Genomic DNA, 27,616 nt, shown 5'->3' with positions numbered 1-27,616 from the left:
ATGCACCTCAGTGTGTCTTGGCTCTGAAAGCGAAAAAAAGCCAGCCTAAGCATCAGTAACTTGGAATTTTGGGCCATAAAATTGCCATCTGAACTTTCCTGCCATGAGAGGTCATTCAAACTATCATGGACTGAGTGGCTGCCATGTTCTAGATGAAACGAGAACTGACCTGTTCTTCAGTCCCAAGTTATAAGGTACTCTGAGGGACTAATACAACCAGAACAATATATGCTTCTGTTCTCCACTTGGCAGACAAGGAAATTTTCCAGGTGGGTGACTTATTCTACCAGTTTTGGGACCAACACAGTTGATTCTTGAAAAATGCTGTGCTAAGCCTTCTCCTTTCCAGATGGGGGTTCCTTGAAATTAGATGTCTTTACTTCTTCAGGCAATGCCAAGTGCCTTACATTTTGTTGAGAAAGAGTCCCAGACTGACTAGGAGATGTTTTTCTTTTGCACTTGGATCAAGAGCTTATGTGCTTTTGCTCTGCAAAAAAAAGTTATTTTCTGCCCATTCTCTTTTCTCAATGTGTCAGATATTTTTGTGCGAAAATAATCCTAAACTGCTACCTCTGTTTTTAGCTGGATGCAGCACATAATAGCTGAGACACATTGGAATGACTATAAATTATCAAAATGCTTCACTTAAATATTACATAATGTTACTTCATTAATTGTATATTTGGAGCAATAATATTATAAAAATACATACACAGTAGTCAGTCAAGGTTTAAAGCTGAACTGTCTTTCTTCCCTAGGACTGCAGTATCTGTACATCTGATGGAGTGGTCTCCCGATGGTGAATACTTTGCAACAGCTGGAAAGGTAAGGACAAATAATAGCTAGCTAAGTCTTCGGATGTGGATTCATCACAAGCTTTTGATAATTAATATGCAAAAATTATGGACTGCGTGCAATTACATAGCCATAGTTAAGCAAAACTAATCCCAATATCTAAATAATTACCAAACAGTTTCAAATGTATACTGAAGACTGAGTTTCAACTTCCATTCTTACCTCCATTTCAGTTTCTCTTATCTTTCTCAAACTGCTTTTGGGATTAAATTTTCATGTAACAATACGTTTTTATTTCATCTAAAGTCCTGTCACTTGAGTGATCTTGAGTTTACATTCTGATAGTTCAGCTTTTGTTAGTCATACCGCTAATTCCACTAAGGGAAAAGATGAGTTTGAGGAACTAATTTTTTTATTTACCGCAACTCTTCTCCTTAATGGTTACCTTGAGTCACCGGCATGGTGCTTATATTGCTGTTACAGACGTGTGTGTGTGTGTGTGTGTGTGTTAGATTCACTAGGAATGTGCCCACTGTAGTATTGTGGCTGGGTACTACATCTTAAGATCCTTGAGGTTAGAAAGTGACCAAAAGCTAGGCTTTGAAAGTCTTATACTTTGCATATCTCCATCTGCTGTGCGTATACATTTGTACAGATAAGATTCCCTGACTAGATAATTGTAGCAGATGGTACCAGAAGCCCATTCTCTGTCTCTGCATCAGAAGAGGCTTCCATTTAGGTTGCAACATATAGCTCTATCAGATGTATAGCTGTAATCATAACTCTTAACATTGCTGCCTGCTGAGCATTTTTGTTAGTCCTGCTTGTAGGATCTGTGGTCAAGCAAATCTTGTGATCTCTTTGTGGGAATTTTATCTTTTAGCTGGGCTGTGAGAGGTCTGTAATAGATTTTTTTTTTTAAACTTGATTTCCTTCCATTTTCTACTCCCTATCTCAGTCAGTCCTGCAACTCAGAGAGCTATTTTCCTACCATTGTGTAATTGTATTTACACTGATAATTATTGGGCACGTAGACATCTCTTAGTGCACACAAATGCAGGTGTATGTCAGTCTAACCTACTGAAAATCTGGTGAAAAGAACCTGAAAAGGGTCAAAAGGGGGGCAAAGGAAGAAATTGGCTTGTAGTTTTATTTCTGGTACTATCTGCTTCAGTCATGAAGCCAGAGATTCTAAACAGCGGCGAGGACAGATTAATGAGGAGAATGATAGAATTCCTAGGAGAATTTAAGATTTGAACAAAGAGTAAGGTAGCATGGAAGAATAATGTTCTTCCATCTATTCAAAAGGCCAAAAAGACTACTGCTAAAATTCTCTCTCATGCTACTCTTAACACATTTCCATGCCTGCCTCTTCACTGGCTTCCAGTTTCTTATCCCTTCCAATTCATCCACCATGTCCTTACCTTAAAGACACTATGCAAGCTTATCTGTGTTTTCCCAGACCATGCATAAGTAGTTTTTCTTCTGGCTTCCACACTTTTTCCTTCATTCTCTGTAATCATCTCTTTACTGCTCTCTTCATGTTTCTTCCATTGTCATTTTCAGGCCTTCATTCATACTATTCCTATATGTGGCGGTGGTGTTCTGTTTGTGCTACAACTGCTTTCACTGTCCTCCAAATCCGTTTATAAAATTAACATCTAATAGAAATTTTTTCCTTTGTTCTCTCTCCCTCTTACCTTAATTGTGTGCCACATCTTATTTTGTCTGACTTACGGAGTATTTCTTACTAGGAAATGAGCTCTAAATGTATGGTGCTATGTAGGTGGGGCCAGATTCATAGTTGGTGTAAATTGGTGACTTACACCAGCTAGATCTTTCTTTCTGCCAGACATTACATCAGTTTCCTGCACTCACACAAATGCTTGATCACAAATAAAAGCTGTCAGTCATTTTTTTGCTCATGCAGTTTTGATATTTGCTGTCCACCATATAGTTGTACTGTTATATAACTTTTGGCAATTTTAAAACATGAACTTTAATCTGCTACTGTAAATTAATTCTCCACACACATTAAAAATATACATTTTTAATAAGTTACTTCTTGGTATTGGTGGTGATGCTATATCAACATTTCAACTTGATTTTAATTAACTACGTCACTAGATGTATACCACCAAGCTAACTTCATCCATACTTTTGGGTTTCCTTTTTGTGACATTTGTATATATGTTTTTCTTTGCCCAGGATGATTGTCTCTTAAAGGTATGGTATCCAATGACTGGGTGGAAGTCATCTCTTCTACCTCGAGAGAGTGAAGAAAAGAAAAAAAGCTCAGCACTTGTTCACTTTTCCTTTGTTTATTTGGCACATCCTCGAGCGGTGACAGGATTTTCATGGCGTAAAACTAGCAAGTACATGCCCAGGTTAGAAAGTTCCTGTAAGAAATTTTGATCAAAATTTTCAAGTGTGGGTGCTTAAAGTTAGGCTTTTAAATAGGTACATGAATAAAAAACTTCATTTTCAGCAGTTTCTCATTCACTTTTTGGGCCATTTCTAAATTAGACCACGTCCATTATCATACCTACATCTAAATTTAGGCACCTTAATTTTAGACATCCAAATTTAATAATTTTGGCCCTTGTCTTCATAATAGTTTAAATACACTTACGTATTATACTGAAGATGTAGTGCTTAAGGATGTGCACATATAATTTCAGCTTCTGTTTGTTATGATGGTTATTTAATCCAATAATCTAGTATTTTCCCTACCTCTTTTGGAACTAACACGCATTTTCATTGAATTGTAGGGCCCCAGTTCTGCAAATACTTATATACATATACATCTGTAATTTATTAAAAGGTGACAAGTCCTGAGTTCAAGATACTGTGCTCTCTCTGCACTTTAAACATGTGCCTAGTCCCATTGACTTCATTGGGACTACTTGTATGCTTCAAGATAAGCATGCGTATAAGTAATGGCAGGACTGGAGCATAGGTCACTCTTTAGTAATCCTTTACTACTATTTGAAAAGTATCAACTTTTCTATACATTTCAAATAGTAGCAAACCATGATTGTAGGTTTCCGAATGTTTAGGCAACCACTGTCCGTCACAGAATTGCATACAAATATAAGAAGATCTAATAAAGGGAGCTGAAAAGCTGTCAGGCCAGCTTCTTAGCTGCACCTAATGTTTGTGTGGGGAAAGGAGGGTGTTGCAAAGACGTTCAAGCCACCTTTTGCTCCACCAGTCCTGGGCCACCTGGGGACCAAAAGGGCACGAAGTAGCCAGAGCTTTTTTTTTTTTTTTTTTTTTTTGGGAACCCTTATAAAATTATAAGAAACTATATATAGACTTTAAATGTAGATCTTAAATTACATTTCAAAATATTTTAGAATGATCTTTTTCACTTACTCTCTAGGACCTGAATTCAGGGCCCTAAATATTAAGTTGACATTGCACCCAAGAGGGATGGAGAATATAGCTCCTTGGCTTGTTTTAGAGTGGTCACCATTAAAAAGGTTGCTTTTTTTTTTTTATGGTAACTACTGTATGTGTTAGTAATGTCATCAGCTATTACAGAGGGAGCACGGTATTTTGAAGGGTGAAGTTATGCAACGCTTATTACATTGGTGAACATTTACTCAATTTACCTATTGACATCAGTAGTGCTATAAAATCTGATCTAAACTTTAGTACATTAAGTGTAGGAAGCACAAGTATAAATCTTTTCTTCAGGAAATGGAAGGAATTCTTCAGGCATTAGAAGGAAAATCCGTGTAAATTGTTAATTATTAACAAACTCCTTTCTAAAACAGACATGATAGATGTAGTAGCTTACAATTTCATTTTCACTCCTGGAGTGATACAGTATACATGCTCAGACTTTACACAACCCAGCAAACCAGATAATTATAACTGTAACTATAAACTTGCTTATAGTAGTGTTCAGTTAATTCATCTGAGTTGATGTTACTATCAGATGCACTTTTGTTGGTAATCTACAATTTGCCATTAGCTAGCATATTTAAATTGTTACGACTATTATAAACATGTTTCAGTTCCAAAAACCTTCCAAGAAGCAGATCATAACTGCTTAACACTTGTATGTTTTTGTATTTTCAGTTGTGTAACTGTACTTCATTTAGTTACCTGAGGTAATCCTGAAATGTTTATTTTCAGGGGGTCTGTCTGTAACGTGTTACTTACTTCATGCCATGATGGTATCTGTCGGCTGTGGGCAGAGACTTTATTACCAGAAGATAGTCTTCTGGGTGAGCAGATCAGTGAGACTAGCACTTCCAGCAGTAGCAGCAGCCTGTTGCATTCTGGAAGGCAAAAAGACAGAATACAGCATGCTCTAGAGGTACTCTTAAATATTTATGTTGCTAATTATTTTTTATTTCAGTAGTTAAAATTTTGGGTAGGTAAAATTTAAGGGATTTGGAAAACTGAAACCACGTGCTGTCTAGCCTCTAGTATATAGTAGATCAGAGTGTAGCAGTCTGATCAGAGTGTAGCAGTCTGAGTTCTTTCACATACTCAGTTTACAACAAATCATTCAAGAAGAAAAAGAAAATTTATTTTTGCAGACTTGAGAATAAAACCCTTAAGACTCAGATGAAAAATGGAATGAATCTGCTTCCTCCTCAGCTGAGTGTAGAGTTGTTAGGAGCACATGATGTTAAATACTGCACAGTAAGTGGTAATTTCATTCTGGTTGGAGAATGAGATTCCATACTTGTGACAACATCCATGGAAACCAAGAATTGAAACATTCTCTTGGACGTATGTAAGGAAAATATTCTTACCCCTTAAGAAGATTAGATATTAGCATATAATTGACTTATTCTTAAAAAAATATCAAATTTCCTGTTCATTTGGTTTTCATTGCATTGTTTACTAAGAAGACAGTTTCAGTACAGGGGAGGTTTTTCAGCTCCCTCCAGGTAAAATGTATGCTATCAATACAAACCTTTTCTTTCCATCTCTAAGTGATTTGGTCTGGTTAATGTCTTTAAAGGGCTGTTCTGCTTTGAAAAATGTCTTTGCAAAGATGGCATTGTGGTGTTTCATGTTTGAGTCTCGGTGGTATCTGTATCAAATTTTTAGTTTGGAGGGAAGAAACTACCAGTTTTGAAAACTCATCCTGGTGTACGAAAATCATACTGGGCTCTTCCCTTCTGGCATATCACCAGTAACAAATATGTAGCAGGACAAATTATGCCGATAATGATGATGATAATAATAATAATAATGCCTCAATTGAGCTTTTAGAAGCCATTGTTTTTAAATTATGGCCTCAGTTATATTTGTGCCACTCCTGAAAACTGAAGACTTTTATGAATTAATCAAGACAAGTGTGAAGATTATATACAGTAATATAAAAATAATACAAATCCAAAGTGTGTTACAAAGTATGATACCCCTGGAAGGTCATTGGCTCAAGGTTCCTTTATCACAGTGGTTCTCAACCAGGGGTACTCGTACCCATAGGTCTTCCAAGGGGTACATCAACTCATCCAGAAATTTGACTAGTTTTACAATAGGCTGCATATAAAGCACTAGCAAAGTAAGTACAAACTAAAATTTCATTCAGCCAGTGACTTGTTTACTATTCTACATTTTCAGCGGTTCTCAAACAGTGGGTTGCGACCCCAAAGAGGGTTGAGAATTCGTTTTAATGGGTTGCCAGGCCGTGTGGGGCTGAAGCCAAAACATGAGTTTAAGTGGGGTGAAACTTGGGGTACATAAGACAAATCAGACTCCCGAAAGGGGTACAGTAATCTGGAAAGGCTGAGATCCATTGCTTTATCAGACTAATAGATGTGACAACTTTTGGAATGTCAGCTTTCATACTAAGACATACTTACCCTGCTGGTAGACAAAAGTTGTGACTGCTCTGTCACTGTACAAATGCTATCACAAAATTAATATTTTTTTGATTAGAGCAGAGACTTAAAGGCTTTGAAATGTGACTTTGATCAGAAAAAATGTGCACAGTTTAACAACCTCAACCAATCTGCATGCAGGGTCTTCACATCTTAGGTATTAGGATTTGCATAGATATTCTCATGATCAACTTCACAATGCGTTGTTTTCTTTTAGATTTAAATATGATTTTTCTTTTTACTTCAGACACTTCATCACTTGAAAAATATGAGAAAAGGACAAAGAAGATCTTCAGTTCTTATTACTCACACAGAATTATTGCCTGATCAACAAGGCTCGCATGAAGTTCAGCGTCATATTTCACATCATGCTAATGCACTCTGTCACTTTCATATAGCAGCAAGCATCAACCCTACCACAGGTGAAAATACTCTTTTTTTTTTTTTTTCCCCTTTAAATGCCCAATAATAATTTATCCAAAATGGAAATGTTACGGAGATGGTATTGGCGTAGTGCTCATGGTTTGATCTGCTTTCTTGAGTATTGTCCATAGCAAAGATGTCATTTCAGTAGTCTCTAACTATCATAGAGACTTGCAGGACAGACAGCACCTGAATTTCTAATGTAAAAACTAAAACTCTCGCCCCCTCTTTTTTTTTTTTTTGGATGAAAAACAAAACGTTTGGGTCATCTTTGTACATAATAAAGAAGCAAAAAAGGCACAAACTCAAGTTTGGTTTGTTCTTGGGTTTGACGGGGAAGGTCCTTTGCAGATCTCTTAATGTTCTGGGGGCAATAAGTGGCACTTAGAGTATGTCCACACTGACACTGGAGTATAATTTCCAGCTCAGGTAGATGTATGTTTGCTAGCTGTGATCGAGCTAGCGTGCTAAAAATAGCAGTGTAGATACAGCCATATGGGCAGCAGGACAGACTAGCCGCCCTGTGCACAATCCTGTCTGCAACCCTAGGTACATACTTGGGGGTGGCAAACCTGTCCTGCTGCCTGTGCACCCACGGCTACACTGCGATGTTTAGCACCCTTGTTCAATCAGAGCTAGTGCAGGTATGCCTACCCAAGCTGGGAATTTCACCTCCAGCTCCAGTGTAGACATACCTTTAGGTACGATAATGATCGGTGCTTTGGGAGAAATATGCACAAAGGTTCAGGGACATGCCTGGGAGGCACTGTGGCCTGTCGGGTTTGTCTTTAGCAGTGGAATCAAGTTACATTGGTTCTAGTCTTTAGTTTTACTTCAATTTACTATAGTTTTTGAGCACTTCTGAAGATAGTCATGTCCACTTACAAACACAGCCTAATATAGGTACCCATGGAACATATGCATCCTCCGTGGTGTACGTTGAATGAGAGAGTTCTGTACAAGTCTTTAGTCAGCCACCACTCCCTCCTTCCATCTGGTGATATGTCTTATCCTATTTGTTAAATAGGAGTCTCTTTAACTACACTAATTTTAAAAATAAAGCATTAACAAAACCTTGTGAAATTCCCAAAACAAGCTTCTTTTTTTTAAATTAAAAAAACCCTTCTTTTAATTAAAGAGGTTGTTAACCAATAGCAATGTAGTCACTTATCATATTTACAGAACCCTGGCACTTAAAGGATATAAATAGTTAAGGACATAAATTATACCCTGTTCACATAACAAATAGGTTGTTCTTGTCAAGTATAAAGAAATGCATATTTGATCGCAACACAACAATCTTAACTCTGACCCAAAAAACATTATATTCTTACACCCATAATCTCAAACTATAAATACAAAACAAAATACTGTTGAAAAAGAAATTATAAAAGTTTATATTTATACATTAATGTAGCACATTGAGTCTCAAGTGCAAGTCAGCAATATGTGTATAATTTTACCAATTAATCTACACTTTTTTATTAAACTACATGTACGGCTGTATTAATTTGAAAGTGCACATAAGTATTATACTGAAAAATTGTCAGTTGATAAATATATTAACTGAATATTTTCCATTTGACACTGTCCCTAAAAGAAACATATAGATATGAAAACAGAGAATAAGTTTTAAGAATAACTTATTATCAGAGTTAGGGCTATGTTATGATTAATATTTGGTAAGAATGTTTGTGGGCAGCATAAGATTTTACACTTGTCTTTAAATGGTTTGGTTTTATGAATACTTTTATACATAACTACAATGTTTTTCATGTAGAGAACCATAACTTTTGTTATTGTAACTGGTTTTTGTTTATGGAACAAAGCTAATTTTCTTTCTTCACCTTATAACAACCCATTTCCATTAGTATCTGTAAATTATCCACTGTCTCGTGTGTGTATAACTTGTTTTAGCTTACAGGTATAAATTTACGAAGTTCTGTGTTTTAGGTAGCTAATTTGCATATATTTATGTTGTGGTTTTGGTGGCGATTTTTTAAATTAAATTTTATTTCCACAGATATTCCATCAGTGTTAGCTGGGACAGCTTTTAATGTAGATGAAGGAAATGGAGGCTTTGTGGTTCATTGGCTGAATAATAAAGAATTTAATTTTACATCCTCAATTGAAGTATTTATGAGGCATCTAAGAAAACTTGCTGAACAACAACCAGAACAAGATGCTGATGATGCTGATGGTGAAGAGGAGGAGGAAATGGAGGAGAAAGAGAGAGGCTTACATATGAAACTAGATCATGGTTGGTAATCCAGGTTATTATTTTATAATGTCTATATTAAAATTACTCTGGCGAACATAGTACATATGATGTCACACATCACAAATATAGGCATTTATAGTTTAGGTTTCATGTGCTGTAGGCTGCAACCGCTAGTGGGCACGGTAATCTCCTGCATGAAACAGGTTTAACAGTCTTTCTTTTGGAAGGTTTAGAAGACTCTCTCTCCATTTTTTATAGATTATAGTGAAAACCTAGGTTTTATATTAAGGGGTTTATACTGAATATTGTTGTATGTCTGTTTGCATATCGGTGGTTGATTATTCTCTTACATTCATTTAGATTCTCATTGAGGAAATTATGTGTTTAACTTCAAGTATGCTTTTCTGTTAAAATGTCTACTGGATATTAATGTATAATTATCTCTTTCCTTAGCCTAGAGAAAGTGGCATTTGCACACAATAATAAAAGGTTGCTAATTTTGGGTCGTTCCCTTTACTATATGCAAAGGAGAAGATAAGTACAAATTATAGCCAAATGTGGCAGGCAAGCACAAATGAAAGGAAGTTGGTAGTGGTATCCAAAATCTGAACTGGACTGCTTCACATCGGGTCATTAGGGCCATCCCATCTAGTTTCTCGGAATCTCAGCTTTCATAAATAAAATACTAAGGCTATCCCCCATATAGTTGTGAAGACAATCTTGAAAATGTGAAGTAAGTGCAGTGCAGTGATGTCTACCAGATGCGCACAGCCTGTAAGAGTATCTCTGGGAGGTGTGAACTGACCCATGTTAAGACCACTGGCGTTAACTCCGATGCCCGGTGGTATTTCATATATTAATATTGTTCACTGTCCACCACTGATGTAATGGCACAAGATATGTGGAATGATTTATAGTAAATGGATGCCCAGACTACTTAAAGGGACAATTATACAAAGCCATGGCAAGAGGGATCAGAGAGATGGGCAACCAAAGAGAGGCACCTGAGAAAACTTGTAGCCATGGAAATGAGATGTTTGAGGGCAGTGAGGGGGTGATGTTGCTGGACCAAATGCAGAATGATGTTATCAGTGAGAAGCTGCAAGAGAGGAAGCTGAGATGGTATAGACGTGTGAAGGATGTATGAAGGGAATTCTGTACAGGAGAGCACTTGAGATTTAAGTTTGTGGGCAGAGAAGGACAGCCAAGAAAATAGTGGATAGACTGTGTACAGCAGGACGGAGTGGATATGGAGTGAGCGTTGGACTGGCAAGTAAGGAAAAGACTGATCTAGTGACCTAACCCCAATTAGCTGGGAAAAGGGGAAGAAGAAAAAGGTTTCACCACTGTCAGAGGACGGGGACAAGCATATTATGAATTTCTGCCTATTGTTTGGAAAGTAACATGAATGAATGATGCTTGAGAACACCACTACTACTTTCCCCCCATGGAGCTAAAAGGTCACCTGGGAAAGGAACGAAGCCAAGCGGTTCATCTGAGCCCCACTGAGGGGGCACACCATCAACTTACCATTCCAGAGCGCCCCCTTGTTAAATGTCATAGCATTTCCGCAACTCTCTTGCTATCCTCTTCAAGGCTTCAGTGGTTGGGTACCAGGGTGAGTGGGCCCTCCAGCCACGCCACACTATAGTTGCACTCCTTTGGGGGTTTGTGTCCAAAACAAATCGTGTCCAACAAAATAATGGCAATCAGCACAATGTCTTACACCCCTCCTAGGCTCCTCTTCAGTTTCTCCTCTTCCAGAACAGTAGTGGCTCACAGGGCTTTTTCTGGAGTCTCTCAGCAAAATTAAAACAAACAATGAAATGAAAATACAAACTAAGCAACTTCTGCCTCTCCCAGATGAGCTTTTAGTCAGTTTTCAGCCATGTCTGTATGTACAGCAGCACAGCTGTACTGATACATCTGCACAGCTGCAGCGTGTGTGGTGTAGACACTCTGTGCTGAAGGGAGAGCAAACTCTGCGAGTGGTAAAAGCTACATCGGTGGGAGAAGGTCTCCCGCTAACATAGCACTGCGCACACAAGTGCTTATGTCAGCATAATTTGTCACTTGGGCTTGGTTTATATCCACCCCTGAGTGACAAAAATTATGCTGGCATAAGCTGTAGTGTAGACATAGCCTTAGGTTCTCCCCAGTTCTGTCCTTCTGCAAAACACCAAGCAACAGGGCTCCCTCCCCAGCATCTTGCCCCTTTTTCAAGGCCCACCACAGGAGATAACTCCGCTCTTTAGCTTATCTCACAGTTCTTCTTATTCTACCTGTTTTTTGTCAGGCCTTCCTGCAGAGAGGGGACTCCAAACCACATCTTTCCTAAATTCTCCCTTCCACCCGAATTGCTGAACTCCTTCCTTTTAACTGCTCCCTGAACCTGGCACAGCTGTTAGGTGTAACAAGGTGGGGCTAATAAGCTCTCAGGTGTCAATTGCCACCTTTTTGGCATTTGAAGTTGATACACCCCATCACATGCAGCCAATTCTGTCAGACCCAGCAGTGCATGCAAGCCACACACCCCATTCAGACCAACCCACTCAGAGTTGGGAGGGTCAGTTCACTTCTTGGTTCTTCCATTTGCTGTAGGCCATATGCATGCTCAGACAGACATCACTAGGTCAGTTATACACAGTTCACTTTTTCAGCCATTCTTTGCAACAATGAAGGCTTGAAACATATTTTTTAAAAAAAAACAAACCCTGAGATTCTGATGACATCACATGACTCAGCTAGCTGGGACCTGTCAAGGTTCCTCCTCCACTCTGAACTCTAGGGTACACATGTGGGGACCTGCATGAAAACCTCCTAAGCTTACTTTTAACAGCTTAGGTTAAAACTTCCCCAAGGTACAAATTAATTTTACCCTTTGCCCTTGGAATTTCCACTGCCACCACCAAACTTTAACTGGGTTTACTGGGAAACATAGTTTGGACACGTCTTTCCCCCCAAAATCCTCCCAACCCTTGCACCCCACTTCCTGGGGAAGGTTTGGTAAAAATCCTCACCAATTTGCATAGGTGACCACAGACCCAAACCCTTGGATCTTAGAACAGTGAAAAAGCATTCAGTTTTCTTACAAGAAGACTTTTTAATAGAAGTAAAGGAATCACCTTTGTAAAATCAGGATGATAGATACTTTACAGGATAATTAGATTCAAAACATAGAGAGTGCCTCTAGGCAAAACCTTAAGTTACAAAAAAGACACACAGACAGGGATAGTCATTCTATTCAGCACAGTTCTTTTCTCAGCCGTTTAAAGAAATCATAATCTAACACATACCTAGCTAGATTACTTACTAAAAGTTCTAAGACTCCATTCCTGTTCTGTCTCTGGCAAAAGCAGCATACCGACAGACACAGACCCTTTGTTTCTCTCCCTCCTCCCAGCTTTTGAAAGTATCTTGTCTCCTCATTGGTCATTTTGGTCAGGTGCCAGCGAGGTTACCTTTAGCTTCTTAACCCTTTACAGGTGAGAGGACTTTTCCTCTGGTCAGGAGGGATTTTAAAGGGGTTTACCCTTCCCTTTATATTTATGACAGGACCCTATGCTGCTGATTTGGGTTTTAATATGGCCCTGTCTGTGGATGCATTTTTGAACCTCACTGAGGGGACATTGAGCTTGAGGAACCCAGCAGAGAAGGCATGGTCATATCTTGAGTATCTGCACAATCTACTGTGAGAAGTGTCTCGTGGGCAGAATTTAGCCGAGTGCCAGTTTCTTTTTTCGAGTTCAAGTCCTGAGCCATTTCAAGCATACGGCATTGTTTTCCCCAAGACAATGAAAGCCCTTACACTCAGGTTATGTACAGTTGAGGTTTTGCATAATTTCTGGAGTATGGGGTTGAGATTGGGCACCACCCTTTAGACACCAATTGCCACTGTCAAACCAGAGGATTTTCTAGTGGAAAAAATCTGATTGTTTTTAATGCCGCTCAGAGTAGCATTAAATTGGGCTCTGCCATCTTTTGCCCCCCACTTTCACTTGGGAGCTGCCTGGTGCCCTGTCTTTAGGGTTCGCAGAATTTGATTTTGCCTTTTTATATATGATTTCAATTGATAATATCAATGTTTATTTTAAGGTCTTTTTTAGATTTTTGTGAATTTACATGTTCACGGTTGTGGGAAATTATGTGTTTGTGTGCCAGAAAATTATTTAATGACAGTAGGTGTTCAACACACAACAGAACATACCAATAACGTACCTATCTGGGATGGACATAGAAAAGGTCTGATGTTTCACATATCATGACAGCACTGTAAGTACAACAGGCGGAACAGACAAAGACATTAAAGCCAAAATATCAAAAGACAGATGTGCCTTTGTAACTCTAAAGGCAGTCTGGAAACAGAAATCTTGCCCTCCAAACTAAACTTCAAATATTTAACACCATTATAAACTCGGTCTTACTATGTGGCACTGAAACTAGGAGACTTGACCTTACTATCTAAACTTTAAATTTTCACAAACACCTGTCTTAGACAAATCCTCATGATCAGATGGCCAATAAAAATCACAAATGAAGAACCCTGGGGAGGACAAAACAAACTGACAGGATAGGAAATTATGGAGTGAAAATGGAGATGTCCACGGTACACATAGAGGAAAGACCTGAATAATATAACAAGACAGGCATTGGACTGCAACTCCCAGGGCAAGAGGCAACAAGGTAGATCCAGGATCACGTGGAAAGACACAATAGCTATTAAAATGATATGGGAAGAAGCTAAGACTGCAGCAGGAGACCGGCAAAGGTGGAAGGCTGTGGTGAAGACCCTATGTTCCACATGGAATAGAGACATGAGAGACAGGTTGAGATTCAAAAAATTAAAGCTACCTAAATGGTGTCACTGTTCCAGGTCTGTTAATGTTCGTGTTACAATATGTTTTATGCACATTAAGGTGGGACTCTCATAAGTTCTCAAGCAGCATTTTTCTTTCTTTGCCTATCGAAATTTCTGTTAGTTTCAATGGAAATATTTTTTCATTGGTTTGGGGGGGAATGGTGAAATTGATGTTTACTGACGTTTACCAGTTAGTCTTTAGACTTCTTATGCTTTTCATCACTATTCTAAATGAATGAAGACTGCACTGTGCATTTATACTGTAGTTAACTTAGAGACGTAATAAGAATGTGTATTTTGTCAGGCACACTGTGAATTAAGGCAGGAGCCATTATTAGTTTGGTCAGTACCTTTAATTTAGTTGTCTGGTGCTACTTCCATTTATTTCAAATTTCAAAAAAAGTATATTTTTTTAGCTACACAAGCTAAAGGGGGAAAATCACCTGGGAAACTCTAAAACCAAAAATCTTTGTTTCAAAAACCAAGTAAGGTTAATTCATGACAACAGTAATTTATAAAAAAAAAAAAAAAAAAAATCCAGGTCCTTAAACACAAGGAAATAAGTAGTTAAGGGCATCACAATTCTTACAGTATGCACACAATACCTTTTCCCTATCAACTGTAAAACACCACACATTTCATGACAATCCCCTTATCTGAAAGGATCATATTAATTTGGGACGAGTGTGTGTGGGAGTTTTGTAGATGATGATTTTGTCATTAGTGCCTAGGAAACTCCGTCATAAACCATTACCCTGTTGTGCTAGGCATTGTACAAAGAGCAAAAAGACAGTTTCTACCTCCAAAAGGCTTAGTGTGATAAACATTGTTATTTAGCACCTTAATTGATTTTTTTGTTTTGCTTATAAATTATGGCAAGGAAATTTCTGCTGTAGTATAAGACAGTTTGTGTTTATCTGTTTCAGAATTATCTATCGATAGAGAATCTGAGACAGGAACAGCTACAGGCTCTTCAGAACATGAAGATGGAGAAAGAGAGGGGAGCCCCAAAACATCTCCATCAGCCAGCCCACGTATGCCCCTTCCTACAGTTTTGTTAGATCGGAAAATTGAAATGCTTCTTACTGAATGGAACAGGAATCCAGATATGCTTTTTACTATCCACCCCATTGATGGTACCTTTTTAGTGTGGCATGTGAAATATTTGGATGAGTACAATCCAGGAATATTTAGACAAGTTCAGGTACGGTACTGGAAAACGTAATTATTTCTTATTTTAACAGATATTCACTGTATACTTGTTATTGAAACATATGTAAATATAAATTTAATCTGTAAAACAAATATAATATAAAACAGCAAAAATATATCAACATTTATGGTGGGCTTGTGTTTAAAATGTTGTTTTTTAACTAAACTTTTCATTATTTTGGGCTTTTTTTTTTTTTAGATTTCATTTTCTTCTCGGATTCCTGTTGCATTTCCATCAGGAGATGCCAGCTCCCTTAGTAAAAACATCATGATGTATGCTTGCACTACCTCTACAAAAGATGTCATTAGTGCTGTGCATCAGACGACAGCTAATATTCCAGATAGCACTCTAGGAATTAATGGACCAAGCTCTTCCCAGGATAACCCAAATGTGAATATAATGGCTCCTATCGTGATGATGGTTTCCAAACATATAGATGGATCCCTAAACCAGTGGGCAGTTACTTTTGCTGATAAATCTGCTTTTACCACTGTGCTTACTGTATCACATAAATTTAGGTACTGTGGTCACCGATTTCATCTCAATGACCTGGCTTGCCATTCTGTTTTACCTTTGTTATTAACATCTTCTCATCATAATGCTCTGTTAACTCCTGAATCAGATCATCCATGGGACGCTGATAGATTAAGCAAAATAATGGATCCTATTAAACATTTAAAAGGTTCTTCTAGGCAACATCTTAGAAATGCAGCAACTTGTACGTTCCATGACCCAAATGCAATCTACAGTGAGCTGATTCTGTGGCGTGTAGACCCCATTGGACCTTTGTCATACACTGGAGGAGTATCTGAATTGGCTCGAATTAACTCGCTTCATACGTCTGCCTTCTCTAATGTGGCCTGGCTTCCAACTCTTATTCCCAGCTATTGTCTTGGTGAGTGTGTTGTACTTTTTTTTACATAACAATTGCATGTAATCTGTTCAAACAAAATATTTATAATTTATTTTAGTCATGTATCGTAATTATTTCATTATTCTAGGCATTATCTGTTTTGTTATACATTATATAATTTCATTATCCTTCCTTGTTTTTTTCAAGAAACTCCCTTTGCTTTGAACACCTCATTAAATGAAAACTAATTTTTTTGGTTAATTTTTTGACTTGTATTATCTAAGCATACCTTGTACTAAAATAGGAAACTTAAAATGTTGTATAGGTAGTAACACATTGTTAGAACAGTTGGTATAATATCTTCCACTGTCCTTTGGAAAAAGATTATCTTTATTGTGAAATAGCTCAAAACTTTGGGCTTTGAGTGCAATGAATTCATGAAAGAGATGAGACCGGATCTGTCCAGCTTCTGGGAGCTTCCTTCAAAGAGCTGACTTCAACTAACTTATTATGGAAGAAAAATAACACTAACTTTTTTGATTTAAGAATATAGTTGCAAAATTGATTTACAATATACTCCAGCAATCAATTTGTTTTAAATCATCACTTTTATAATATATAGGTATGGATAGGATTTTTGTCATGGTAAAATTATGCATAATTCTTGGCACAGCCAAGGTAAAATATAGATAATTTCACACTGTGGTCACAGCAACAAAAAATTGTCAGCTACCACACATTAACAGTTTGTTCTTTTGCTTTGATCTAGTTGCATTTCAAAGAGAACTAAATAACAAACTGTTAACATGCACAGGGTTCTCACAAAGAATTTGTTTCAGAGTAGCAGCTGTGTTAGTCTGTAGTCGCAAAAAGAAGGTGCCACAAGTACTCCTTTTCTTTTTTAAAGAATTTGTTGGATTTGATCAGCTGCTGTGCATTAACAGTTCATTAGTTTGCTCAGATATAGCCTTCTGAAATGGGACTAGATCAAAGCGAACTAACAAACTATGAATGTGCTGTGACAGGGTCCATATAAATAGCAAAATGTCTCTGACAGTGGCAACATCTGTGTTATAATTGTATCCTTTTATATAGGGAATATTTTTAAACTGACACTTAAACCTGCTCAACCCTTCCATAAACTACTTAATGTCCTCTATGTTGGGAGCTTTCATATATAACAGACTTCTTTCCACCTTTTTCTGTTTTAAAAAAGCCTGTTTCTAAAGCTGAATAAGTTTTAATAATCAGGTACATTGACTTTTTAATGCTGAAGACATAAGGTTTTGGAGGGGACAGAGGATTGATGTGGGAGGGGACACCATTATGGTAGGTCATAGTTTTGTGCTATGACACTAGAGTATCAGGTTTAATAAATTCTTTAATTCTTGGATTTAATTTTAGTGTTTTCTAATATTACTACCAAGAAAATCTTCCGTATAAAATTTTTAAGCCTTTTCAGTCACTCAGTTTTTACCTTCCAAAATACCATAAACAAGTTTACCATGCCATATCTGTGCTGGAAAGTTTCATCTGCATAGCAAATGTATAGTATTTAACTATATAATTATTAAATTCAATAACCGTGTTCAGACTAAGCTTGAAAATGCTAAACACTAATAAAAGATAAATTAAATTACTGAATCACAACACTGATATGCGTAAGCATATTTCTTAAAACTGTAATTAAGGAATATTGGCTCTGAGTTTTGTTTTGTTTTTTCTTCTCATCTTCCCAGACCTTAAAAATGAACTGCAAAGCAAACAACAAACGCTTCCTCCATATTTTTGCTAGAGAAGTCAAGAAAAAGAGTTTTTCAAGACTTGGAGTTAAATAGATTTTAACAAAAACAACAAGCCCTTCCCCAAATGTTTAATGCTCTGATTAAATATCCCTTTCTGATCAAGTTTCAGTCTTCTGTGCTGCCATAATCTCATTAAGTTCTTCAGTCCTTTTAAGGCATTCTGCAGCCAAAAAGAGCTGAGTCATTAGAAAAGATATTTCTAATGTAGAAAGCTAAGCAGAAAAATGATTCAAAAACAAAAACTAAATCCATTGCATCAGACCTATTTTATACATCTTTGAGAAGCCAAAAGGACACAAACCATTACAGGTCACTTGAATGTATACATTTGTACTGTGTGCATAATTTCTCCTCTTCCCCTGTATTGCTACTTTTAACATTAGGAGTTTATATTTTCCAGGTCATTTTCCAGGAAGGATATTATTCAGCTGGATATGGTACCTGCTGGTCTTTGCTCACTTGCAAAGATTTGTTTGTTTATAAACATTCATTTATATGTTAATTCTGCTCCTGGATTTTGTGTCTACTTAGATTGTTTTGTATAACTAAAATTTATCATAAAATGTAAATTAAGACATGAGATTACTTCAATATTACATTATTATATTTAACTTACACATTTTCATGACATTTGCCAATATTTCAACAATACTAGTATGATCATTAAATATAGTTTCATGCAATAAAATAGATTCTAATTGGCTACATAATGTCACTTCAGCCAATAATTGAGGGGAAAATGGTATCATAATCTGTTTATATGCTAAAATTTGTATTTGGTGTTTTGATTCAGGTACATACTGCAATTCTGCTAGTGCTTGCTTTGTAGCATCTGATGGCAAAAATCTGAGGCTTTATCAAGCAGTGGTAGATGCACGAAAACTTCTAGATGAATTGTCTGACCCTGAATGTTCTGTAAGTTTACATACAGTTTATTTGAGACTTGAAATGCAAAAGGCAAAAGTTTAACATATTAGTTTTGTTCCAAAAGCTTCACTTTTCTCATAGCTGCCAAATTTTGTGCAGGTCCATGTGATGTCATGTAATTTTTACTTAGTTTGCATGTGTCCATAATCATTAGTTTTGAAAACACTGGATTTAGTATTAGTGAAAGGCTAAGACTAGATTTCTGCGACCGGGTTCCCCAAACAGTAGCAGCAGATGTGCATTATGCCTAAAGAGAGAGGCAAAGGCATGTGCCAAGCCAGCAACTTGGGAGAATCTAAGGGAAAATGAGCTTTCAGAGGAGAGCAGAGTGGGGTTGTTGGGCAGGACAGAACCTGAAAAGGGGAAGAGGGAGTGCTAAGGGTCACCATTGGCTTCCCTAGCCGCCCCCTCCCCCCCCCCCCCCCGCACCTCCAGCTCTTGACCTGTCCTGCACTTCCACTGGCTTCTGTCATCCCCATTCTGTCCCCTTATTAGCCCCTGTCCTTCCCTTAGCTCCTGCTCCTCTTTAGCTTCCTCTGGTAGTCCTGTCCCCACTTCCCCTCTTTTCCCACTAGCTCATTGCACCCCTTCTCTTCACTCCTGCTTCCCTCTCAATAGCTCTTGATTCCCCACTATCCCCCGCACCTCCCCTGCTGGGGCATTGACACTGCCATAGCACCCACTGCCTTCTTTCTGCTGTATGCCACGTGCCTGGGAATGGCAGGGAGAAAGGCTGTATGGCGGTCAACCCGCACTGTAGACAAAGCCCTGTCCTTTCCTGAAGCTCTACTGGATGTGTAATATTGCGACTTGGCTGTGGGAATGCAGAAGGGGCACCCTGCATGCTTGAACAGTTCGTTTTATTGAAATCCTATGTGGCAATGAAAACTTTTTCCCTATTGATATACAAAGGAGGATATGGACACTCTTGTAAGTTGTAATTGTGGGGGAGGGGCGTGAGGGAGAAGGGTGGTGTATTGAAACTCCAAGACTAAAATCCCCTGCCCAAAATCAGAAAAACTTTACAAACTGCACCCCGGTTCTCCAGTCAATGTGCTAGTATGGACAATTGCTGCCACGTCACATACCATTGACTGGGGTTCTGTGCATGGTCAGGGGTCCATACTAATGTGCCTATTTTCAGGATTTGAAGCCTAAATATTAAGGGAGTGGGTTAGCGGTGTCCCATCCCAGCACATACAGTCCTACCACTTAGAATTGCCAACCGTCCAGGATTGTCCTAGAGTCTCCAGGAATTAGACTAATCTTTAATTAAGGTGGCCATAAAATGAAATCTCCAGGAATATATCCAGCCAAAACTGGCAACCGTACTGCCACCTGCAGGATTCACTAGAAGAAAAGGAGTACTTGTGACACCTTAGAGACTAAGCAATTTATTTGAGCATAAGCTTTCGTGAGCTACAGCTCACTTCATTGGATGCAACCATGCTCAAATAAATTGGTTAGTCTCTAAGGTGCCACAAGTCCTCCTTTTCTTTTTGCGAATACAGACTAACACAGCTGTTACTCTGAAAAAGGATTCACTAGGTCTTTCCCCAAACACAGTCTCACCACCTACAGGATTCACTGGGGTTGCTACTGCTGCATCAACACATACCTATCCCCTGGCTTCTCTAATTTTTCTGCAGAGACACTGGACTCCAGAATGTTCTCTGGGGTTTGGTTCAAACCCCAAAGAATGAACATCCTCTTCTCTATCCGAGTCACATCCCCCAACTTTAATACTATAAACAGGCTCTTCCCTATCCTGCTTGCCAAACCCTCTGTTTAGCCTCAGTGGTGTTTTCTGCTACACAGACTACACCAGGGGTGGCCAACCTGTGGCTCCAGAGCCACATGCGGCTCTTCAGAAGTTAATGTGCGGCTCCTTGTATAGGCACTGACTCCGGGGCTGGAGCTACAGGCTCCGACTTTCCAATGTGCTGGGGGGTGCTCATTGCTCAACCCTCGGCTCTGCCACCAGCTCTACCCCACTCCACCCCCTCCCACGCCCTCCCCTGAGCCTGCCGTGCCCTCACACCTCCCCCTCCCTCCCCGAGCCTCCTGCATGCCACGAAACAACTGATTGGCTGCTGGTGGGTGGGAGGTGCTGGGAAGGGGCGGGGAGCTGAGGGAGGGCTGCTGATGTATTACTGTGGCTCTTGGCAGTGTACATTGGTAAATTCTGGCTCCTTCTCAGGCTCAGGTTGGCTGCCCCTGGACTACATGCTAACACAATTTCTGTGATACTTGTCCTAACTGCATATCTCTCCTTGCCTTTGAGAGGTATAAGACAGGTTAGATCTGAAAACAATACCATTCACAGCCTTTTCTTCTCTTTACATGCCTCTAATGTAGATCCCTCCTTTCCATCTACCCAAGTTTAGGTTGTGCATAGAACAGAGTCATTTATGAAAAACAGGCCTTGCAGTAGATTACTGTTTTTCTGCACCGTGACAAAATCTGAAATTAAGCAGGAATGAAGCAATGGATTGGACAGCATTGTGTTTAAAAAACATGACAACTCATTATAAAAATGGTCATAATCAAAGAAGAAATCGTTGAACAATGAACACAAAGTATCCATAAAAATTAATGTTCCAAGAAGTGTTAAGGCATACACATGGATAGATCTAGTACAACAATGTTAATTTCATGCTTAATGCTGCATTGTTCATAAATATCAAAATGAAACCAGTAAGAAAAGCATGACTATTTGTGCCAACAAGGAAAATTAGAAGCATACAACTACTGTACATGATTATATTTTCAGCTAATAAATTGGGATTGCTGCTTTTTGAATGAATAATGTTCTAATCATTAAAAGAAAAGGAGTACTTGTGGCACCTTAGAGACTAACCAATTTATTTGAGCTTTCGTGAGCTACAGCTCACTTCATCGGATGAAGGCATCCGATGAAGTGAGCTGTAGCTCACGAAAGCTCATGCGCAAATAAATTGGTTAGTCTCTAAGGTGCCACAAGTACTCCTTTTCTTTTTGCGAATACAGACTAACACGGCTGTTACTCTGAAACCTGTACTAATCATTATGTCCTTTTGCTCTGTTTCAGAAACTCATTGGGGAAGTGTTTAACATTGTGAGCCAACAATCTACTGCTCGACCAGGATGCATTATTGAACTTGATGCAATAACAAACCAAGTAAATAACTGGCTGACCATTAATGGTGGCATATAGAAGTGTTTAATGGTTTTGGCTGATAATTAACCTAATCTACTGAAAAGATAAAATATTTTTTCAAAGTAATGCTAATTAACAGGTAAAACAGAGGACCTTTCTCTCCAATCCTAATAAGCCCATTAAAGATTACTTTCTTTCTGTTTCCACATGATTAAATTACCTTGAGAGAACATCTCCTTTTAATCTTAACATGTTAACGTGAATATACCACATTTCCAAGAAAAGTTAAAGGTATACTACATTTTTCGTGTATATTGATTATGTAGCTACAGTGTTTTATGTAGGTCTAAAATAGCTTATGTTTAAAATAAAAGTAATATCTCAATGTAATTTTTGAATTTTTCTAAGTTTTTAGTAATAACCGAATGCTTATTTCCTTGACACTTTTAAAAAAAATTGAGAAGGATTTTCTATTACTGCTACTCCAAAATCTTTTAAGAATACCACCCTTTGAGATAATTTACTTACAGCTATAATGTTCTAGCTGGGGTGGTGCCAATCCCTAATGAGACTAATCAATCAAATGTTGTTTTTTTCTTTGCCTGTGTAATTAAAGGAAATCTGAAAATCTGTCTGTTTTAGTAGAGAATTTGTAACAGAATTTCAAGGAATTAACCTGGGCTAATTGGGTTTCATTTTTCCCCATTAATGACTGTTTGCTAATTTAGCAGTATGTTGAACACTTTAGCCATTCAACTCTCCTTAGTTAATGGGAACTGTGTAATTAAACGTATCCTGTAACATTTATTCCTAGACATACATTTTAGTAAAAATGGAATTAAGATTAAGAACCAAAAAAAAAAAAAACCAACCACCGTTAGAATACCAGGGAATTCAGAGTTTAACCTTAACTTAAAATTAACCCAAACGTTCAAAATTGTAGACATGCATAGCAAAGGGTACCCATATGATTAACTCTGCCTTTATAGAACAGACCAAACAAACTGTCTATCCATAAATTTTATCTTATCCTGAGTATAATCATTAGAATGCCTTGGTCTTAATTGTACTTTTTATCATGATTGCACCAACTCCTGTGCTGTTTACAGCAGTGTCCCATCCAGCAAAAAAGATGTATTTTACCAATTCCTGATTAGACATACAGCGTAATGAAGGAAGTCTTTTGGAACTCTTTAGTAAGATTCCATATCTTCACAGGGGTTTTGTAGTTTTTGTTGTTATATTACTGATCTGTAACTTGAACTTCAATTGTGTGGGGGGAAGGTTTGAGAATTTTCTGTCACTTGCCAGTGACCTTCCTTCTCTGGGGTGGTATTGCAGAAGCATCTATTGCTGGTTGGAGAGCATAGCATTGAATGTGTCTGGATGGAGGAAAATCTGATTTCTTCCTGTCTTAACAGCCTTTCCTAACAATTTGTTTACTACATTCTGAAGGCTGTCTTCCCAAGGAAGAGAGAGCTAGAAATTTAACGTCTTAAAGAAAATAATCTTGGGTCTCCATCAGTCAATTGGCATCCATTAAAAATTTGACAGCGCATAAAAGATCTTTCTGGTAGTGCTAATTTGCCAGTTAACTTTCACAAATGTCATTTGGGCTAGAAAATTAGTCTAGCATAGTAGATCTCACAATGATTATTTGTTTTTCCACATCTTTTAAGTATATAAATGTCCTGCCATTACTTATTAAAGAATGGCAGTGGGTAACTTTGGTCTATAACAATACTAACGGAAAAGGAATTATTCTAGTATTGAAAGATGTTTTGTATAACTATTTTGAAATTGTAACTACTGTTCTACAATGTTTCCAGTGTGGCTCAAATACACAGTTGCTTCATGTCTTTCAAGAAGATTTCATTTTGGGGTACAAACCACATAAGGAAGATGTGGAAGGGAAGGAAACAGAAACATTTTTCAAACCATCACAAGGTACAGTATAAAAATAGTAAGCAATATGAAGTAGGTGTCTAAAGTGTTCATGAAGAACACTGAAACATCTCATGCATAAATTGAACAGATTTATTTTTAAATATAGGCTCTTTAAGGTGCAATACAACATAAGTAGCATGTATTTTAAACAATTATTTATACTATAGTAACATTAAATGTGTTCTGATTTGCACAAAGTAGAACCATTTCCAATTTGCATAAAATGAGTTGTACACTCCAGTTCATTTGTTCAGTTTATCATTTGTATGAAAATAGAACAGGTTCTGATGTCATACATGAACTTGTTTATATAGAATATTTTAAGGGTACATTTTGTATTTAATTTGTAAAAGGGAATGGTAAAAAGCTAAGAATTAGCAATAATTAGTTCTGGCTCATAGGATGAGTGATTCTGACTTGCCAGCTATTTCTCTAGAACATGACTGAAGAGTTTGCTAGTAAAAAATAAAAAGGGAGGGGGGAACAGACTATAAGGCCCAGCAGAGATGTTTAAAGGGGGTACTGTGAAGGCAAAAAAGCCTGAAAATTAGATTTACTGGTTGTGTTTTGGGATGCATTATGATCACTCCATCTCCTTGCACCCAGGTATAGGAGAAGTAAAACAAGTACAATATTGAAATATTCTGAAAATCCCCTTTGGGTGTTCAAGACCTAACAATATTCTCAGTAAAAGTTAATTCTCTATAACCTCTGTAAGGTACAAAAAGTTATAAAATCCTGAAAAGAATTGACTCTGAAATTTTAAAAATTATAGCCTCTGTTGTTTGGTGGAGATAGCGTAGGTGCTACGTACATGTCCATCTTTCAAACAGTTTAATAAAGCACAGAAAGGCCAAGTGTTTTTGTCCTTTGGATTGACAAAGAGAATTTTAGTGGAAAATAACTTTCAAGCTACCAAAACCTGAATATGGGGAACAGTGTTTGACACAGATTCAGAATAGAGCACTGTGATGGCATATGTACCCCACCCTGGCCCTGAAAGGAATAAAGTGGCCTGAAAATCCAGTTAACTTATTGAGCTATACCTGATAGAACTCTGTTACCTGGCTTGGCTGGAGAGCCAGGTCATGCCAATGGCCAAAGAAGGCACGGGAAAACTGAAGCACGGCTTTATGTGGTGCTGCAACAGCTACCGGGGTTTGCCATGTGGGAGCTCATCCAGGATCTACAGCTACTCCCTCTGAAAAGGGAAGAACAACAGAAAAGCTGCAAAATGGAGAAAGTAGTTCACATGTTGGTGGGAACAGCAGGATCAGACCCAGTCTCTCTTCCTTCAGCTACTGCAAGAACAGCAAAATCAGTGGGAAATAGTTCAGCTGCAGCAGGAGCATTTGCTGCATTGTGTGGAGAAATGAACCTCAGGAAATCAAGCATCTCTTGGGGAAGAAGGTCCCAGCAGGTCAGTCCCAGGCTTTAGAAACTGGGGGCCAGACAATGACCCAGAGGTTCTTTTATGTACTTTTAAACAGGTGGCTAGTGCAGCAGGACAATCATTCTGGGTGGCCTCATTTCTGTCAGGAGAGGCCCAGATGGCACACAGGGCCCTATCTAATGAACAAGCAAAATCATATCTTATGGGGCTGACACCTGAAGCCTATTGACACTGTTTTACAATGGAACAGTTCCCCCCAAGAAGCATGGTCCAGGGGGTGTTCAGTCGTTCTGAGACATGGCATCATGCTGTGCCCAGAGATGAGTTCTCCAGAGAGAATTTTGGAACACATCATCTTATAACAATGTCTGCAGGTTCTACAAGCTGGGGCCCAAAGTTGGGTCTGGCAGTTTCATCTAGTTTACAGCAGCACTGTAGTGGAAAGAAGAGAGGCCTCTTTGGAAGCAGATGATCTGAATGGTGGGCCAGATCAAGATCACCACCCCAAAAAAGGTAGGAAGAAGTCAAACCCTGATCTTTAGAGGCTGGAGAAAACACACTAGGAGGAAGAGTCCTGGGCAGACCTACGTTCACATTCGACCCCCTTTCCAGTCATTTCTTCAGATCAACAGGAGTATCCTGGGCAATAGCCAGGGAAACCCGGACAGGTGTTTCAGGTGTGGCCATCCCTGATAGAGTGTGACGATGATGATGATATAAAAGTTTGTAGTTTGGGTGGCTCCTTAGGTGGGATCAGATGCCACCATGTGTGGCGTCCATCAAGTAGGGGAAATAGGGAGAGAAGGGCCTGATAGACTCAGGTTTCCAGGCAAATTCTTATTAGGGGAAACGGTCTTCTATCTATCTGGCAAGATAGACCAGCACATTCCAGTCCACGTATCTCATGTGCGTGGCAAGAGTAGAGCATACCCAATGGCATTGGTGGAGCTGGAGATACAGAGCCAGTGTGGCCAAGTGAGAGTCGGAATGTTGAGGTGCCTTCTGTGGCCTGTGATCCTGGGCAGAGACTGACAAAGTTTCACAGCCCTGATAGAGTATGGAATGGTGCCTGAGCCAGCAGCGGAGAAACCTACCCATGTTCCGGAACTACGCTCAGGGTTACTTGGGTCTTATGGGCACACACAAGAGGATTGGAAGGACTTGTTAGATCATCTGGAGACCACTGAGAGAACTAAAGAGGAAACTGAGAGATCTTCACAGCTTGCAGGAATAATTACAGGAAGCTCAATGGGACTTGGCTGAAGTATGTACCTCCCAGTAGAAAATAAGATGGGTAGAAAAATTAGAACAGGACAGGGTTCAGATAAAAGTGGAGTTGGAGCACAAAAAGCAACAGAACTGTCTCTGCTTCAGGTGACAAAAAATGCCACAAAGCAAGGGCCCAACGTTGAGCCAGAACAATATACTGTGGAGATGCAGACCATCCCCTCCCTTCCTCCGGTAGAAGCTATCAAGACCCCCTCTGCAGTAGAGAAGCAGCAGATGGAGTAAATGTAAACAGCAGCAAGGCTGCAAGAAAAGCTGATGAAGGTGGATCAGGCTTTGCAGGAGGCCTATTGAGAATAGGCAAACCTAGAAAAGGAAAAAGGGAGTTAGAATTCCAGATGGAGCTCCTGACGTAGAGGATATGAGAGGTTCATTGGACAGCTGGCTGGGAGCCTTCTGGGCTGGGGAAAAAGATTGCCTTGTTTTGTTCCCTTTGTGCCTCTCAAGTAGCACAAATAGAGCAGAAGCCATGTGCAAGCCCTGCTGAAGAGTCCCCTGGAGGTGAACAGTTGGCACATCTACCTCCTATGTCTCCCTTGTCGCTAACCATGATGCAGGAGAAGGAGTGGGAAGTAGAAATGGATGCATTCTGTTCCTCCTTTCCTCAGCTGGGATATGGACCTTTGGTGAACATAACCAGCTGGTGAAAGTTAGAGTAACCCCCAGGCATCTTTAATTTGTGTTTGGGTGGGGCTTGGCCAGAGAATCAGAAGACCCTTTGGGAAGAACTCATAGAATATCAGAGTTGGAAGGGACCTCAGGAGGTCATCTAGTCCAGTTCCCTGCTCAAAGCAGGACCAATCCCCAATTTTTGCCCCAGATCCCTAAATGGCCCCCTCAAAGATTGAACTCACAACCCTGGGTTTAGCAGGATAATGCTCAAACCACTGAGCTGTCCCT

At 38.8% G+C, this 27,616-nt stretch overlaps 1 protein-coding gene across 10 annotated transcripts in view; it reads left to right on the top strand.

Moving 5' to 3' along the window:
- Positions 1-27,616, top strand: part of DMXL2 (Dmx like 2) — a 105,303-nt gene that overhangs the window by 25,564 nt on the left and 52,123 nt on the right. For 9 of the 10 annotated variants that reach the window (XR_012154000.2, XM_073303878.2, XM_073303879.2 and 6 more), the window contains exons 6-15: positions 759-825; positions 3,004-3,182; positions 4,942-5,125; positions 6,898-7,072; positions 9,097-9,333; positions 15,079-15,356; positions 15,564-16,260; positions 18,817-18,938; positions 22,021-22,110; positions 23,919-24,036. Coding sequence is in view for 9 of the 10 variants with exons in the window: in XM_073303878.2 (XP_073159979.1) it covers positions 759-825; positions 3,004-3,182; positions 4,942-5,125; positions 6,898-7,072; positions 9,097-9,333; positions 15,079-15,356; positions 15,564-16,260; positions 18,817-18,938; positions 22,021-22,110; positions 23,919-24,036 (2,147 nt within the window). In the remaining variant the exon portion in view is untranslated. Of the gene's footprint in view, positions 1-758; positions 826-3,003; positions 3,183-4,941; positions 5,126-6,897; positions 7,073-9,096; positions 9,334-15,078; positions 15,357-15,563; positions 16,261-18,816; positions 18,939-22,020; positions 22,111-23,918; positions 24,037-27,616 lie in introns of those variants that run through there. The other variant, XM_073303881.1, reaches the window with a different exon arrangement.

Source organism: Lepidochelys kempii, chromosome 10 (genome assembly GCF_965140285.1).
Source record: "Lepidochelys kempii isolate rLepKem1 chromosome 10, rLepKem1.hap1, whole genome shotgun sequence".
NCBI classification, from domain to species: Eukaryota; Metazoa; Chordata; order Testudines; family Cheloniidae; genus Lepidochelys; species Lepidochelys kempii.
This window is presented reverse-complemented; position numbering and strand designations above follow the sequence as displayed.